At 43.3% G+C, this 18,823-nt stretch overlaps 1 protein-coding gene across 3 annotated transcripts in view; it reads left to right on the forward strand.

Moving 5' to 3' along the window:
- The window catches only part of ankrd16 (ankyrin repeat domain 16), a 32,736-nt gene that overhangs the window by 5,797 nt on the left and 8,116 nt on the right, over positions 1-18,823 (forward strand). For all 3 annotated transcript variants that reach the window (XR_010006945.1, XM_062983336.1, XM_062983337.1), the window contains 3 exons: positions 2,616-2,658; positions 3,337-3,445; positions 5,548-5,709. Coding sequence is in view for 2 of the 3 variants with exons in the window: in XM_062983336.1 (XP_062839406.1) it covers positions 2,616-2,658; positions 3,337-3,445; positions 5,548-5,709 (314 nt within the window). In the remaining variant the exon portion in view is untranslated. The remainder of the gene's footprint in view (positions 1-2,615; positions 2,659-3,336; positions 3,446-5,547; positions 5,710-18,823) is intronic.

Raw genomic sequence — 18,823 nt, forward strand, 5'->3', positions numbered from 1 at the left:
ATGTTTCGCCCACATCTATGGCAGGCATCCTCAGAGGTTGTGCGGTATGGAGAAACTAAGCAAGGAAGGTTTATATATATCTGTGGAAAGTCCAGGGTGAGAGAAGAATTCTTGTCAGTTGGAGGCTAGTGTGAATGTTGTAGTTAATCGCCTTAATTAGCATTGAATAGCTTCATCTCCTGGCTTCTTCCTGCTGGGGGCATACTTTGTTTAGAGTCGTTAGCTGCCCCGGTTGATTCATGTCTGGAACTTGTTGCTTCTTATTTACTGTTCTGATTTTTGAGTTTTTTAATACTGGTAGCCAGATTTTGTTCATTTTCATGGTTTCCTCCTTTCTGTTGAAGTTGTCCACATGCTTGTGGATTTCAATGGCTTCTCTGTGTAGTCTGACATGATAGGTGTTGGAGTGGTCAAGCATTTCTGTGTTCCCAAATAATATACTGTGTCCAGGTTGGTTCATCAAGTGCTTGACAGAAATGCCAGACACCTATCATGTCAGACAAGAGTTCTTCTCTCACCCTGGACTTTCCACAGATATATATATATAAACCTTCCTTGCTTAGTTTCTCCATACTTCACAAGCTCTGAGGATGCCTGCCATAGATGTGGGCGAAACGTCAGGAGAGAATACTTCTGGAACATGGCCATACAGCCCGGAAAACATACAACAACCCTGGGTCTGTTTAGTTTGGAGAAAAGAAGGCTGAGAGAAGGGGATCTGAGAGCCATGTTCAAATATTGGACAGGATGCGCCACTGAGGAGGGGGAAAGACTGCTTTCTGCTGCCCTGGATTCAAATTGCAAGAAAAACAATTCCACATAAACTTTAGGAAGAAGTTTCTAATGGCTGGACCTGTCCAACAGTAGAATGTGATGCTTGGGAGTCCATTGGAGTCTCCTTCTGTGGACGTTTTTAAGCAGAATTGTTTTGAGAAGAGCTGCAGATTTTCTCATGGCTTTTTTGTGTAGCTTGAGAACAATGTTGCACCACTTAAAAAAAAAAGAATGGAGAATTGAAGAAATGGGTGGACTGGGTTGCCTGCAGCCAGCTAAAGCAAAGCAAAACGAATGGAGAGCCAGGAGTGAACTAGGGACATGGGTTCAATATTTGCTTGTTGGCCCACAGGGAAGTCATTGTTTTCAACATATCCCGGGGATCTTTTAGCATCTGGAAAAGATGCTTCTTTAAACAAAATTTTCAAGAATCCTCCAGTCAGCATGACTACACGAAGGCTTATGTAAAAAAAAAAAAAAAACTTTTCCAAACTCTGGCTTCTTCAGGAAGCAGTCTCTCTCTCTCACACACACTCAAAAATGTGCACACATGCATATGCACGCACACACACACACACACACACACACACGGAATTCTAGTATCCCTTTCAACCACATCTCATTTCATTTCTTAATCTTTGGAGTCATGTACAGAACATTATGCTTCTCTTTGCATTTGTGACATTCTTCTCCCAGCAGAGTTAATTACCTTTTTACCATTTACAACAGCCTTCCCCAACCCAAAGTGTCTCTGTATTTGTTGCCCTACAACTCCCATTATCCCCCAGCCATGTCAGCTGGGTATTATAGGTTGTATGGCTGGACATACAACATGAGAAAACTGGTTTGCCTTCTCACTTTTTCAAAGGGACGAATTGTTATTTGTTAGGGACTTGAGGATTCTGGATGAAGGGATTTTAATCTTGGACATTCTTAAAATTTTATATAATGTGATTTTATTTTGTAATGGTATCTGTTTTATATGAACTGTTGTTTTGTAGATTGTTTTATATGAATTGTTGTTTTTACATTGTTTTTAGGCATTGAATTTTTGCCTATTACTGTAAGCCGCTTTGAGTCTCCTCTGAGAGAAAGGCGGGGTAAAAGTGATGTAAATAAATAAATAAATAAATTATTAGTAATATTATCATATTTATATCTTTTTATGTCTTGACTGAGATGCAAAGCAGCTCACAACATTTAAAACAATGTAATTATTAATCTATGACATACAAATATTAAAAATATTGCTATTAAAATAGAATTTATTATTACACTATGAATTCAGTGATCTTAAAATCCCTGAAATTGTGATCTCAGACCACTTCAACCTCTAAATCAATCTTTCAAAGCAGGCATGGGCAAGCTTGGGCCCTCCAGGTGTTTTGGACTTCCAACTCCCACAATTCCTAACAACCTACCGGCTGTTAGGAATTGTGGGAGTTGCAGTCCAAAACACCTGGAGGGCCCAAGCTTGCCCATGCCTGTTTTAAAGTATGGAGAAATCAAAATGTGGAATGTAAACTAATTGACCCTGCAAGGCCCATGATTATTACAGATTTATTTATTTCATGTCAAAAGCATTGCATAATAAATAAGTGATAAAATAAAGGAATCACAAACAGCTAAATAGTTTTAGACCAAAAGTGGGCAACAGCAATCGCATTGTCCGTAGCTTTGAACAGATGTGAATAACAGTTATTGAAATGTTCATTCATGGCCAAAACGGTATTGGAAATGAAACTAATTAAAGGAAAAAGCATCTCCTATTCTCTTCTCTCTTTCTATCTCATGCTCTTCAAAAGCATATATAATTAATCACTTCTTCTGTCATCCCATAGCGATGCATGGATGCCTGGAGGTTGTGAAAGTGCTACTTGAAAGGTAGGCAAATTTTGGTCTTCTTTCCTCAGCGACTCGGTTCTCGGTCTCCTCTCTGCATTTCTTCCCCTGTTCTTCTCCCTTAGGCATAATAATTCATTATTTTTAAAGAAGACACAATCATCGATTTGCCTGTCCTGATTTGGTGTGAATTTTAAAATAAGTGTCATCATAGACTCTTAGAGCTCAAAGGAACAAAGGCCATTCAATCCAAACCCTGTGTAGGGAAATACATCACTAAAGCACTCCTGAAAGATGCCCACTCTTAATTTCAGTACTACCACCACCAGAAATACATAAGATACACCTATGATTCTAAGGCACACTACATTTTTAGAGATGTTTATCTAGAGGGGAAATGTATCTTAGAATTGAAGAAATACATTGATGTCCATGCAGGGTATGAGCTACCAGAATTATTTCATTGTCATTGCTGTGAATTGTCATTTCTTAGCAATTGTCATTTTATTTGGGTGGTGAATTTACATCAGGTTGTATCCTAAACTTTAAAGGATATCTCCAAGATATTAAACTTTATCCTAAGAATCGGTCCAGTACCTTGAGCAGCTTAAAAGTCATACTAAAACTCAAGAGTGGGTTTGCTACAATGCTAATATTTAAGTATTGTGAGTTTAGCCTGTTATTTTTGCACTAACCCATCCTTCCTCTATTTTTTCCAAGGTGCTGCTATGGACCAGACAGTGTGGACAAATGTGGAGTTACTCCCTTTATGGATGCCATACAAAACGGGCACCTTGATATCGCCCGGCTGCTTCTAGAGAAACATAAGGTGGGCATGGATGATGATAATAACAACAACAACAACAACAACAACTTTATTCTTGTATCCCACCCCATTTCCCCAAAGGGACTCGGGGCAGCTCACATGGGGAACCAAGCCCAACAATGTATAAAAAATACAACAATATAAAAATACAATACAATCACAACAAGTTAATACATACCGTATATACTCGAGTATAAGCCAACCCGAATATAAGCCGAGGCACCTAATTTTACCACAACAACTGGGAAAACTTATTGACTTGAGTATAAGACGAGGGTGGGAAATGCAGCAGCTACGGGTCAAATTTAAAAATAAAAATAGATATTAATAAAATTGCATTATTTGAGGCATCAGTAGGTTAAATGTTTTTGAATATTTATATAAAACTGTAATTTAAGATAATAATAAGACTTTAATAAGATAAGACTGTCCAACTCTGAATCCCTATATACTCAAGTATAAGCCGACCTGAATAGAAGCCGGCCAGGACCCTCACTCGAGTATAAGCCGAGGGAAGCTTTTTCAGCAATAAAAAAGGGCTGAAAAACTAGGCTTATACTCGAGTATATACAGTAATTATAAAACACATCATTACACAATAAAAACATAGCCAGAGGCCGGGAATGACATAATGGCACTTCAATCTTCGATCTTGGGGAGAGGGATAAAATTATAGTTGCAATATCTTGGGAGTACTGGTGACATGGGGCAGAGATAAAGTACAGAAGGCTAGGATATAGGTGAGGGTGGGGACTCAATCAGCTGTTCATCTTAATCGAAGGTGGCTTGAAAGAAACAGGTTTTCAACTCTTTTCGGAATGAGTCATGATGCAGTCATGAGGGATGCCAGCATATATCATTCCTTTCTGTGGATTTTTCTATGGCTTTAGGTGTGTGTTTTCTCAGAAATAACCTGTTTGTGAAATCGTTATTGTGTACCTTCCAGTCATTTCTGCCAGAAGAGATAGGTCTTCAGTTATCTCTTCAGTTCTGACAGCTGAATTTGCTGTCGGATCTCTTCAAATGTGATTTACATAAGATTACCCAGTGGCTAAGCAGGGTTTTTTTTTTCCAGATTTTGGAATACAGTAGAGTTTCACTTATCCAAGCCTCGCTTATCCAAGCTTCTGGATTATCCAAGCCATTTTTGTAGTCAATGTTTTCAATATATCATGATATTTTGGTGCTAAATTCGTAAATACAGTAATTACAACATAACATTACTGCGTATTGAACTACTTTTTCTGTCAAATTTGTTGTATAAAATGATGTTTTGGTGTTTAATTTGTAAAATCATAACCTAATTTGATGTTTAATAGGCCTTTCCTTAATCCCTCCTTATTATCCAAGATATTCACTTATCCAAGCTTCTGCCAGCCCGTTTAGCTTGGATAAGTGAGACTCTACTGTAGTTGTGTTTGTATCTAATGAGAGATGTTAGAAATGTTATTTATTTACAACGTTTTTACTCCGCCTTTCTCACCTGGGGGGATTCAAAGCGGCTTACAACAACTGGCAAAATTCAATGCCCCAACAAAATCAATAAAAATCAACAGTCAACATATTATACAAGCTTAAAAACATATAATTACTTAATTCCATAAAATTTATTCACACTTTCTAGATGTCTTATACGCATAGACTGAAGGTAATTCAGTACAATATTTTTTTAATAAATTTGTACATGAAACAAAAGTTTGTATACACTGAAGCAAAGATGTCATTGCGTTAGCCTCCTATGTGGACAAATTCGTACTATGGAATATTTTGAATTCTGGAATTCCAGATAAGGGAGAAAAAACAGAGTATAATGCAGGCATGGGCAAACTTCAGCCCTTCAGGTGTTTTGGGTTTCAACTCTCACAATTCCTAACAGCCAGTAGGAATTGTGGAAGTTGAAGTCCAAAACACCTGGAGGGCTGAAGTTTGCCCATGCCTGGTATAACCATTAGTACTACTACCAGTATTACTACTACTACTACTAATTTATTTATTTCGTGTCAAAAGCATTGCATAACAAATACATTTTAAAAATGATGAAAAAAAGGAAAAAAAAGTACTACTACTACTACTAGTAATAATAATAATTTCCTATCACCTTCCAGGCTGATCACAGCAGGAAGGATGCCCTCGGGGCTCAACCACTGCACCAAGCGGCGGTCACAGCGCAAGACGATGCCCTTCGGTTCCTCGTTTCGGGCCTCAATGTTGATGTCAACGCAAGGGCCACCATCTTACAGCTCACTGCACTTCATTATGCAGCCAAGGTAATCAATAATCTTCTCTTTAAATTTGCTGGGGTTTAGATTTTGCTCCATTCAAAGGCTGCTTTCCCAAGACACATTTATTATTGTGTCAGTTTCATTACATTTTCATGAATAAGAGACCTCCAAGTCACTCTGTCTTCAACAGCCCTGCTCAGGTCTTAAGCATCTTTATTATTAAGCCTCTCCACCTATAATAATGTTTTCTTCTTTTCCTATTATCTTTGGTTTTACCAAGCATTCTTGGCTATTTTCTAGTAAGCCATGTCTTCTCACAATATAACCAAGGAACAGCTGTCTTGGTTTAGTGGCCTTGGCTTCTAGGGAGGGCTCATCTCTTAATCTGCTCTCGGACTCATTTATTTCTCTTTATAGAAATCTATGATATTGAAGAATTCTCACATAGGGCCACATTTCAAATGAGTTGATTTCCCTCCTGCCAGGTTTCAGAGCCATACATAGAAGCCAGAAATCATGCATGCAAATAATGATCACTGTTATGACTGTATTCATTTATAACCCATCTTTTCTTCCACAACGTCTCATCACGCCTGAGTCTTCTATTTGCACTTTCTCTTGGACTACATTTGTCATGGTAATTAGTCACGGAAACTTCTGCTTTTCCCTTTCAATGGGCCGTTGCAATCCTTGTTCGTTAGCAGAAGTGTCGTAAAATCCTAGAGCTAGAAGAGACCCTAAGGAACATCGAGTCCATCTCCCTTCTTTTTGCCAGGCAGGGAGACACGATCAAAGCACCCCAACAGATGGCCATCCAGACTCTGCTTAAAAACCTCTAGAGAAGGAGATTCCACTGGACTCCAAGGCTTTATATTCCACTCTCATCCTCAGGGAGTTCTTTCTAATGTTTAGGTGGAATCTCTTTTCCTGCCATTTGAATCCATTGTTAATTTTTGCTTCAAAATGAGGAGGAACAAACAGGACCGCACAGTGGGAGAAAGGAACAGAACCAATCTGATCCCCATCATCCATTAGATAAAAGGGGCAAATATAATAATAATAATAATAATAATAATAATAATAATAATAATAATAATTGTAATTCTTCTTATTTCCAAGCTCTTTTCCCATGGAAGGGTTAGCATAGTGAGTGTTGTTTCCACAGGACTTTGTTTCGGGCATGCCTCAGGTCTCAGGTTAGCAGCATGCATGTCTGCGTTGGTGGTGTCCATCCCTCTTTTCTTTGGCTGTCCACATGGTTGCCATCCTGCAATTTCCAAATGTACTGTTGTTTCTGCTACTCATGTTGGTTCTCTTCTCATGACAGGACCGTACCACTGTATTTATTTATTTATTTATTTCAATCATTTATACCCCGCCCTTCTCACCTGAGGGGACTCAGGGCGGCTTACAAGTGGCAATTGATGCCGTTACACTGTTATACAATGAACTAAAACGTTAAAACAGTCATAAAATACAATATACAAAGTTTAAAACAATGCAAAGTGCTTATGCCATTCATCCACCAGACCTTATACAAGAGCCGTAATTCAGACCACGTTGAAGCCAGCACATGCTTATTCTTCAAATGCCTGCGTACATAGCCAGTCTTGCTTCCTGCATTTTCTTGCTGATTACTTTTATTCCAGATGTTATCATTTGGCACATGGTCCAGAAGTGTCAAGCCAAGGGTCCATCTCAGCATTTCCATTTCCATTGTGTTAAGGGCTTGCTCGTGTTTATTTGTTGCTGGCCAGCACTTTGCCCATAAAGGGCTAATGGCCGAACAACTGTAGTGTAAATCTTAGCCTTGTATTGTTCAGACATTTTTGAGTTGCACAGAATGCCAGTGGGTTGCTGTGAGTTTTCCGGGCTGTATGGCCATGTTCCGGAAGCATTCTTTCCTGACTTTTCACTTGCATCTTTGACAGACATCCTCAGAGGTTGTGAGGTCTGTTAGAAACTAGGCAGGTGGGGTTTATATATCTGGAATGATCAGGGTGAGAGAAAGGACTGTCTGTCTGAGGCAGGTGTGAATGTTGCAAATGGCCAGCTTAATTAGTATTGAATAGCCTTTCAGCTTCAAGGTCTGGCTGCTTCCTGCCTGGGGTAATTCTTTGTTGGAAGGTGCTAGCTGGACCTGATTGTTTCCTGTCTTGAATTCCTTTGTTTTCTGAGTATCGTTCTTTATTTACTGTCCTGATTTTAGAGGGGTTTTTTTAATACTGGTAGACAGATTTTGTTCATTTCCATGGTTTCCTCCTTTCTGTTGAAATTGTCCACCTGCTTGTGGATTTCAGTGGCTTCTCTGTGTTGTATCCCACCCTAAACATTCCACAGATATATAAACCCCACTTGCCTAGTTTCCAACAACCTCTGAGGATGCCTGCCATAGATGCAGGCGAAACATCAGGAGGGAATGCTTCGGGAACATGGCCAAACAGCCCAGAAAACTCACAGCAACCTACTGATTTCAGCCATGAAAAGCCTTTGACAACACAGAATGTCAGTAGTTTGCCACCATTTCAACCAGAATGCATTTATTTGTGAACATACATTTGGCATTGTGTCACCATCTATGGAGGCCACTGGAGCTAAGTATTTAAACTGGGTGGCCTTCTTTAGTGCTTGATAGGCGATATGCAGTGTGACACGCCAGCTGCAGGAGAAATAGTCACATCAACCATGAAACTGTCAAAACCACAAATAATAATAGTGATGATCATGATGATAATAATAATGATGATAATGATGTTAATACAAGCAGCTCAGGATGATCTGGACAGAAAAACAAGAAATCTGATGACAATCCACTACTAATTACACTCACGTAGTGATATCGACAGACTTTACCTGCCAAAAAAATCAGAAGGCAGAGGGCTTCTGCAAACAAAACAAACTGTATAGGAAAAGAAACATGCCCTGGCAGATGATGGGAAAGGCAGTCAAGAACGAACATTGATGGAAGTCAATAGTAGAAAACTGCTTAAAGTGCAAAATACAAAGGGTGACTACCGTAGAAATACAATCCAGAGCAGAAGAGAAAACTGGCAAAAAAGGCTCTCCATGGGCAGTTCCTGGGAAACATTGAGAGCAAAATGGACAAGGATAAAACATGGATGTGGCTCACAAATGGAACTTTGAAAAAGGAGATGGAGGGCCTGATTCTGGCAGCCCAAGAACAAGCCATTAGAACAAATGCCGTCAAAGCCAGAATTGAAAAGTCAACGACAGATCCCAAATGTAGACTCTGCAAGGAAGCAGATCAAACAATAGATCACATCCTCAGCTGCTGCAAGAAGATCTTACAGACAGACTACAAGCAGAGGCATAACACTGGTGTTCAGATGATCCCTTGGAACTTGTGCCACAAATACCATCTGCCTGCGACAAAGAAGTGGTGGGATCACAAACCTGAAAAAGTTACAGAAAACAAATACGTCAAACTACTCTGGGACGTCTGAATTCAGACCGACAGAGTTTTGGAGCACAAGACTCCTGACATCACCATTGTGTGAAAAAACAAAGTATGGATCATCGATGTTGCAATCCCAGGAGACAGCGGGATTGGTGAGAAGTAACTGGGAAAGCTGACACGATACGTGGATTTAAAAACTGAACTGCAAAGACTCTGGCACAAGCCAGTCAAGGTGATCCCAGTGGGGATCAGCATACTGGGTGCAGTGCCTAAAGACCTTGGCCAGCACTTAAACACAATCGGTGCTGACAGAATTATTATCTGTCAGCTGCAAAAGGCCACCCTACTCGGATCTGCATGCATTATTCACCAATACACAACACTTGGGAAGTGTCTGATGTGTGATGCAATACAACAGCCAGCAATACAACACAGCTTGCTGTGTGGTAATCTTGTTGTGTGTCTAACAACAACAACAACAATAAAAATAATAATTTTTTTTGCATTTTGAATACTAACACATCCATTTTAGCATTTCATGTCCTCTGATGCCCTGATGGAGGATAAATATTCAGTCCTCAGGGTGAATCGGAGTAAAAGAAAGGGACCGTTGTAACTCTGCTCATAAATTTGGTTGTGAAACCTCCAGTTTTTCTAGATTTCATGGGGTTTTAGGCATGCTGCAGTGCACTGTGCCAGTGTGGGATATCATCTGGCTATGATTCCAAGCTTTCCTTAAAAGAAAAACACATCCAAAGAGAGCCTTTGTGGAAGTAGAGTTATAGGGCGAAATACACAAACACTCCCCTGTCTGATTTTGCATAAACCAGCCTGCCTGTTATGCATATCCAATTCAGGAAACAACACTCCCAAAGTGTAGCTTTTTAAAAAAATAACTGAACCTAGTACAACAAACATTAGATTGAGGAGTGAATAACTGTACAATTGAAAAACGATGCAGGCTTTCATCCTATTTGTCAATAGGTAATGCCAGTCTCTCTTGTGCGGATCCCCCGTTGGCTCGTATAACTAGAATACGTACATCAGATAAATCTCTTTCCTCCAGATATTTCATAAGAATGGCCTTGAAGCTTTTTCCCAGATACTATCTCCCTTTGCTGCTGCTACAGACATAAATCTACCAGGAATCGATAAATACCATTTGCAGCTCCTCTAGATGCAAGCAGATACCAGCATGGTTAAAGCATGATAACACCCATCATCCAGTGCTTATAATACATAGTCAATACAAGGAATATAAATATGGAGAATAAACATGGCTGGACCCTCCATTGATATCAATATCTGTGGACGGTCAATAATCCATTATATACAATGGCATAATAAAGTCACGTGTCTTATATAAAATGGCATAAGAAAGCTGTGCTTTTTGTAATATATACGTAGAAGCCCTTTCCCCAGATTTCCCCATTTGTGCACATTTTCAGTTGCTAAGGTTACCTCCCCTCCGTTGCAAAAGGAAGGCAAAGCTGTGCAAAATGCACAAAAGGAAGGAAGGCACTTGGCAAAAGCAGCAGCCAACGTTGCTCATTGCTTGAGGGCTTTCCAGCAGCGAGTGTTATTCCTGCCGTGTCTTCATTTGAAAATCAAATTATGCCGTTTGATCAAGCGGGCTGCCGAGCCGTGGAAGAAGTAACACAGCATCTGCTGTTTGGTCCTTGGTGCTTTTTTTTCCTGGCGCATTTTCCCCCAAGGAAGAAAAAAAAAGGGGGAGAATTATGCATGGGAGATTACGATCCTTCCAATAACTTCGACCTGAGCTGTAAAAAAAGGTACTGCCTTGAGCTTTTCTCACTCACTATCCGCACTGCATATTAGTTCCATTTCAGGCAGAGGGAAACTAGCTGAACGTTTTAATGTGAACCCTTTGACACAGGCAGCATATCAGATTGTATAGACCAGGGGTCCCCAAACTTTTTAAACAGGGGGCCAGTTCACGATCCTTCGGACCATTGGAGGGCTGGACTATAGTAATAATAGTAGTAGTAGTAGTAGTAATAATAATAATAATAATAATAATAATAATAATAATAATAACAACAACAAAAAAGAGGGTTGGAAAAGATGCTTTGGGCCATTGCCTTTGTGCACCGAAAGCATAAGCAAAGCACCCCTGACAGATGGCCACCCAGCCTCAATGTTAATACTAATACTAATAATAATAAAGAGGGTTGGAAGAGACCCCTTGGGCCATTTAGTCCAACCCCCTTCTGCTTTTGTGCACCAAAAGCACAACCAAAGCACCCCTGACAGATGGCCACCCAGCCTCAATGTTAATAATAATAATAATAATAATAATAATAATAATAATAATAATAAAGAGGGTTGGAAGAGACACCTTGGGCCATTTAGTCCAATCCCCTTCTGCCTTTGTGCACCAAATGCACAAGCAAAACACCCCTGACAGATGGCCACACAGCCTTAATAATAATAATAATAATAATAATAATAATAATAATAATAATAATGGTTGCAAGAGAAGAAGGGACCCCTTGGGTTATTTAGCCCAACCCCCTTCTGCCCTTGTGCCATGGGGACCGGATAAATGGCTTCGATGGGCCGCATCTGGCCCCCGGGCCTTAGTTTGGGGACCCCTGGTATAGACATTTGAACAACGGATTACAACTCTGGAAGTGTGATGAAGTCTCTTTCTCTGGGGGCTCTTAAGCAGAAGATGAGTGGCCATCTGTTGAGAGGGCTTTGATTGTGCATTCTTCCATCGCAGAAGAGGGTTGGATTGGGTGGCCCTTGGAGCCTCTTCCAACTCTTCGATTCTATGACTGGAATGTGTCCAGAGGAGGGTGACTAAAATGATCAAAGGCCTGGAGAACAAGCCCTATGAGGAGTGGCTTAAAGAACTGGCCATGTTTAGCAGAAGAGAAGACTGAGAAGAGACATGATAACCATATATAAATCTGTGAGGGGAAGTCATAGGGAGGAAGGAGCTGTTCCACTCCTAGACACCATAAAACCACACTGGAGCCCCAGGCTATAAGCAATGCAAGCTGTTTACTGAAGATAATTTGTAAGCATTAGCAAATCAAAGTTTCAAAGTCAATAAAACCAGGTTTTGGTCCACCAGGTACGAGGCACTTGAGAGTCTTGAAGCAAGGGTCCATAAAAATCCAAACACAAGAATGAACTTCAAACAAGGTAATCAGAATTAGTCCAAGGAACAGGATCATGAACTAGATCAAAGAACAGGATCTTAACTGGAACAAGAGATTCAGAACGCAAGGCTTTCAGGAACATGACTTGATAATCCAAAATACCCAGGAACAAGAACAAGAACAAAACTCAAAATACAAGGCTTACAGGAACTTGGCATGAAAGTCCAAAGGAAACATGAAACAAGAGTCCATGAAGCAGGATCAGACTTCTCAATGAGCAAAGTTACCACCTCTGAATACTCTCTCAGAAGCGGTTCCTCTTAAAGATAGAATCAAGGCCTCTTTCCGTGGGAAGTTTGCTCAAAACCCTTTCTCATTAGTAGCCATCTGCTCCTTCTCAAAACCTCCCTTTCTTGCCTCTGTGGACATATTGCTTTCGTTCTGTCAACCTCATGACTCTTATCACAACTGGATTGCCCATCTGTCAAGAGATAACTCAACCTTGGCTCTCCCACGGAATGTGGTTAAAGCTGCCATTGAAACCATTGTATGTGTCACGACCCAGGCTACAGAGCACCAATAACCATACGCAGAGGCCAGATTCTATCTAATATCTTTATTAAGGAAATATATAAAGTTAGTAAAAGCAAATGTAAAAGTTAGTCCAGAAGCAGACCTTTCAGGAAAGGTCAAATTTAGTCCAAAGAAACAATGTCCAATATGAAATATTAAGGTCCAAAGTTGTAATCCAATAACCGAAACACTCACTTTGCCAGGCAAAGTGAGGGGAGATGACAAGGTCCTTTAGTCCATGAACTTGAGCAAGGCTAGGAAATAACTTGATACTTGAAACAAGGCTTGAAACGTGGAACAAGGTAACGAGGAACAAGAACAAGGTCCGTGGAATAACTTGGTAAAATCCGTGAAACAAGGCAAGGTTTAGTCCTGGGAAACAAGACAAGGTCCGTAGGTAAACAAAGGCTGGGAAACAGGAGCGAAGGCTGGAAACAAGGCTAGGCTTGAGCAGGAACGAGGCTTGAATCGGAGCGCGCTGTCCAGACACAACTCGCTCCGGAGGCTGACGAATTGACTCCGCGAAGTTACTACGCGGGTAAAACACCTATATAGAGTCTAACTTTCCCGCCGAAGCAGTTCTCTGGGAACCAGAAACGAAAGCTAAACTCTGAGACCAGATGTTTGACTCCTTAAAGATTCTCACGAAAAACAGACTTAATTGGGTACATTCTTAGCTGCTATTCTCGCACTTCTGCGCGAAGCTGCTTCCAAACCCCTCTGTTGTTTACAAAACTCATGGCGAGAGAACACGGGAGATGTAGGCTCAGGGTTTGTTTGACATACTTCTGGGACACAACTTTCTTGCAGGTGCAAGGTTCCCAGATCTGCCTGGGAAAGATCAGGCTGAGAAGATTCCAGTTCTGACTGGGAAGGTAAAAAACCCAAGTTTTCTTCTTCATCAGGCATTACAATGTCATGAGCAAGACTACAAGGCCCATGAGTCATCACACTATCCCCCTCCTCAAGGCCCTTCCCAAACTGGGACTCTCCCCCCGAGGCGCGAGGTCGTGGTTTGGCGGGATAGGTCTGATGAAAGCGACGGGTTAGATCAGGAGCATGGACTGTGGAGGCGTCTTCCCAAGAGCGTTCCTCAGGGCCAAAACCCACCCAGTCAATGAGATATTGCAGGCGGCGGCGGTGAAAGCGAGAATCCAAAATGTCTTGAACCTCGAACTCGTCCTCCCCATCCACCAAAATAGGGACAGGGGCCGGCCGGTCTACATCTGGCCGCACACCATCCGCCGGAAGGAGCAGGGAGCGGTGAAACACTGGGTGAATGCGCATTGAACGCGGAAGTTGGAGTTTGAAAGTCACGGGGTTTAATTGCGCCACCACTGGATAGGGGCCAATGAAACGGGCATCTAACTTCCGGCAAGGGCGATGTGAGGGCAAAAAGCGAGTGGACAGAAAAACCCGATCTCCTACCTTGATTTCGGGGCCCGGCTGGCGATGTTTGTCCGCGTGACGTTTATAGTCCTCCTTGGCTTGTTCCAGTTGCTGGAGCAAAAGTTGTTGCACCGCTGTGAGTTCCTGCAGCCAATCTTCTGCTGCGGGAACTTCTGAAGTTTCAATGACAGGGGGAAAGAAACGTGGATGGAAGCCGTAGTTTGCAAAGAACGGCGTTTCTTTTGTAGAAGCCTGGACTCCATTGTTGTAGGCAAATTCCGACAGTGGTAACAGAGAAGCCCAATTGTCCTGTTGGTAGTTTACATAACAGCGAAGGTACTGTTCCAAAGTGGCGTTGGTGCGCTCCGTTTGCCCATCCGTTTGGGGATGATGAGCTGAAGATAAACGAGAGTCTATGCCCAATAGTTTTTGTAGTGCCTTCCAGAAACGAGAGGTGAATTGGGAACCACGGTCTGTGACGAAACTCTTGGGCAATCCATGTAGTCTGAAAACATGTTGGAGGAATAAATCTGCAGTCTCTTGGGCCGTGGGAAGACCTTCACAGGGAATGAAATGGGCTAACTTGGTGAAAAGGTCCACCACCACTAGGATCGTGGTGAATCCACAGGAAGGTGGTAAGTCAGTGATAAAATCCGCAGAAATTATTTCCCATGGGCGAGATGGGTTAGGAAGGGGGTGTAGAAGCCCTGAGGGCTTCTCCCTTCTTATCTTGGAGCGCTGGCATACTGGGCAGGTGTTAACATATTTTTCCACATCCTTGCGGATCTTGGGCCACCAGAAATCTCTTAGGATCAAATGCATGGTTTTAAATAGTCCGAAATGCCCTGCTGGTTTGCAGTCATGACACAGACGAAGTGCTTTTTCCCTGCCCGGTCCGGGTGGGATATAAACATGATTTCTATAGCAAAGCAGTCCATCTTTAAGCGAAAAGGGAAAATGCAGACCTTGACGAAGTTGGTCCTGCGCCCAGGCATCTGCTTGCTGACTAGCCCTGATTTCTTGAGCACAGATGGGCCCTGGAGTAGAGGGAGTTGAATCAATGGGAGTGGATTTGGTGTTCCCCACTGTGAGCGTGGCAAAGTTCTCGGGTTGCAGTAGTTGGGATTCAAAGGTCTCCTTGCGTCCTGCAGCGTATTCCGGTTTACGTGACAGGGCGTCTGCTTGCTTGGTTTGGGCTGGGGTCACATAATGAATCTGGAAGTTGAAACGTTCAAAGAATAAAGCCCAACGTTGCTGCCTTTGATTTAGCTTGCGGGCAGTTCTTAGATGTTCTAGATTCCGATGATCAGTGTGGACTTCAATGGGAAATTTGGCCCCTTCTAGCCAATGTCTCCAAGTTTCAAAAGCTGCCTTTATGGCTAATAGTTCTTTTTCCCAAATGGTATAGTTCCTCTCTGGTGCGGTTAGTTGACGAGAATAATAGGCACAAGGATAAAGGTGATCTCCCACCGGTTGTAGGAGCACAGCCCCAATTGCCACATCAGAGGCGTCCGCTTGCACCACAAAAAGGGTTTCAGGATCTGGATGCTGAAGGATTGGCTGGGATGTGAATAATTTCTTTAGTTGCTGGAACCCTTTCTCTGCTTGATCAGTCCAGCGGAAGGGCTGTTTTCCACGGATGCAGCTAGTGATTGGGTCAGACCAGCGGGCAAAATCTGGAATGAACTTGCGGTAATAGTTCGCGAACCCCAAGAATCGCTGCACCTCCTTCTTGTTAGTTGGCGCCCGCCATTCCAATACTGCTGAAACCTTGGCTGGATCCATGGAGAGCCCTAGAGGCGAGATACGGTATCCAAGGAAATCTACCTCTTGTAGATCAAAAGCGCATTTTTCCAGCTTGGCATAAAGTCCATGATCCCGCAATCGTTGTAACACCATTTTGACGTGGTTCTCATGTTCTGATTGTGATCTAGAAAACACCAAAAAATCGTCCAGGTAGATTATCAAGAACCTATCTAGATAGTCCTGGAAAATGTCATTGACAAAATGCTGGAACGTTGCGGGAGCTCCGCATAATCCATAATTCATAACTCGGGACTCGAATAATCCGAATTTGGTCTGAAAGGCGGTCTTCCACTCGTCCCCTTCTCTGATGCGAACTAAGTTGTAAGCTCCCCGAAGATCCAGCTTGGTGTAAACCTTGGCTCCTCGAAGTCGGTCTAGTAGATCCGAGATTAAGGGCAGGGGATAGCTGTTCCGCTTGGTGATATTATTCAATGCTCTGTAGTCCACCACCAAGCGTAATTCCCCTGATTTCTTCTTCACAAACATCACTGGGGAGGCGGCTGGAGATTGAGAGGGTCTGATGAATCCCTTGCGAAGGTTTGTCTCTATGAATTCCCTGAGAGCTTCTTGCTCTGGTTCAGTCAGGGAGTAGAGATGCCCTCGCGGGATCGGGGCCCCCTCCACCAAGTCAATGGCACAGTCATAAGGTCTATGTGGGGGTAACTTTTCGGCTTCTTTTTCATTGAATACATCCCAATACTCGGAGTACTTCTTTGGCAAGGTGATAATGGGCTCGGTGTCTGTGGCATGGCAGACCTTGGCTACGAGGCAATGGTTTTGGCAGTACTTTGAAGCAAACTGCAGTTCTCTGTTGGACCAGGAGATGCTTGGGTCGTGAAGCGTCAGCCATGGAATCCCCAAAATCACAGGGAAATGGGGAACCTCAGTAACAAAGAAGGAGATCTCTTCCATATGTTCCCTTATCCACATCCTGGTGGGTTCCGACCACTGGCTTACGGGGCCCGTCTTGAGAGGGCGGCCATCGATGGCTTGCACCACACGGGCATTCTTGAAGTCATGATATTGTAATCCCAGAGAGTCGGCATACTCTCTATCAATGAAATTGTTGGTAGCTCCTGAGTCTATCATGGCGTGGATCATGACGGGTCCCTTTTTTGCTGACCATAAGGTGACCACTAGAAGGAACAGGACCCCGGTTGGCGGCTCTTGAACGGGTTTCTTGACCGGGTTGGCGAGCCTCTCTACGCCCGGTCGTTGGCTTCCCCCGCCGGCTGTGTGCCAGCCGTCTCAGACGCCTTCGTCTCCGTGGAGGACGCCGCCGCAAGACGGGCGGCGGGCTTCCCTTTGGCTGGGCACTCTCTGGCGAAGTGGCCCCCATTCCCGCAATACCAGCAGAGATTTAGGCGTTGGCGGCGGGCCTTCTCGGCGGCATCCAATCTGGGACGCACATTGCCCAACTGCATCGGCACCTCCTCGCTCCCTCTGGGGTATGGGGATGGTGGTGGGGGTCTCCACACTGGACGCGGCTGAACGCTGGCGGGAGCGGGAGGTTTTGCCCCAGCTCTACCGCTCTGGCCTCGTACCCACTGTTTTCTGTTGGCAATCATGACTTCAGCCCGTAAACATTGATCGATGAGTGCTTCCAGCGTTTGGGGAGGATCCACCTTGGAGATTTCCTCCAGCATTTCAATGTTGAGACCCTCCCGAAATTGTCCTCTGAGGGCAACATCGTTCCAGCCGGTGTTGTGGGCCAGCACTCGGAACTCGGCTATGTACTGAGACATGGGTCTGTCTCCTTGGAAGAGGCGGCGGAGTTTGTGCCCGGCGGCCTCCAAATTGTCCTCGATTCCCCAGGTCGCCTTAAGGTGGTCCAAGAAGTGTTGCGCTGACCTTAGATGTGGGGAGGCTTGGTCGAACAGAGCCGTCGCCCAGTTAGCCGCTGGCCCGTCTAGGAGACTGTAAATCCACGCCACCTTGATGTCTTCCTGGGGAAACTCGGCATCACGGGCCTCTAGATAAGCTTGGCATTGGCGACGGAAAACATGAACCTTAGAAGCTTCTCCAGTAAACTTGGTTGGCAACGCCATGGCCGGAAGACGGATTCCGCGTTCCTTCAAACCCTTTATTTCCCCATCCTGTGCATTGAGCTTATCACGGATTCGGTCCACCTCATCCTTGTCGATGGTGTAGGTAATCGGCTGGCCGCTCGGCCCAGGTACGGTTCCGGTAGACATTCTGGCCGAGGTTAATTGGTGCTTAGGGTGGCGGAGTCAAACTGTCACGACCCAGGCTACAGAGCACCAATAACCATACGCAGAGGCCAGATTCTATCTAATATCTTTATTAAGGAAATATATAAAGTTAGTAAAAGCAAATGTAAAAGTTAGTCCAGAAGCAGACCTTTCAGGAAAGGTCAAATTTAGTCCAAAGAAACAATGTCCAATATGAAATATTAAGGTCCAAAGTTGTAATCCAATAACCGAAACACTCACTTTGCCAGGCAAAGTGAGGGGAGATGACAAGGTCCTTTAGTCCATGAACTTGAGCAAGGCTAGGAAATAACTTGATACTTGAAACAAGGCTTGAAACGTGGAACAAGGTAACGAGGAACAAGAACAAGGTCCGTGGAATAACTTGGTAAAATCCGTGAAACAAGGCAAGGTTTAGTCCTGGGAAACAAGACAAGGTCCGTAGGTAAACAAAGGCTGGGAAACAGGAGCGAAGGCTGGAAACAAGGCTAGGCTTGAGCAGGAACAAGGCTTGAATCGGAGCGCGCTGTCCAGACACAACTCGCTCCGGAGGCTGACGAATTGACTCCGCGAAGTTACTACGCGGGTAAAACACCTATATAGAGTCTAACTTTCCCGCCGAAGCAGTTCTC

The sequence above is a fragment of the Anolis carolinensis genome, chromosome 5, assembly GCF_035594765.1.
Source record: "Anolis carolinensis isolate JA03-04 chromosome 5, rAnoCar3.1.pri, whole genome shotgun sequence".
In the NCBI taxonomy this organism is placed as follows: domain Eukaryota; kingdom Metazoa; phylum Chordata; class Lepidosauria; order Squamata; family Dactyloidae; genus Anolis; species Anolis carolinensis.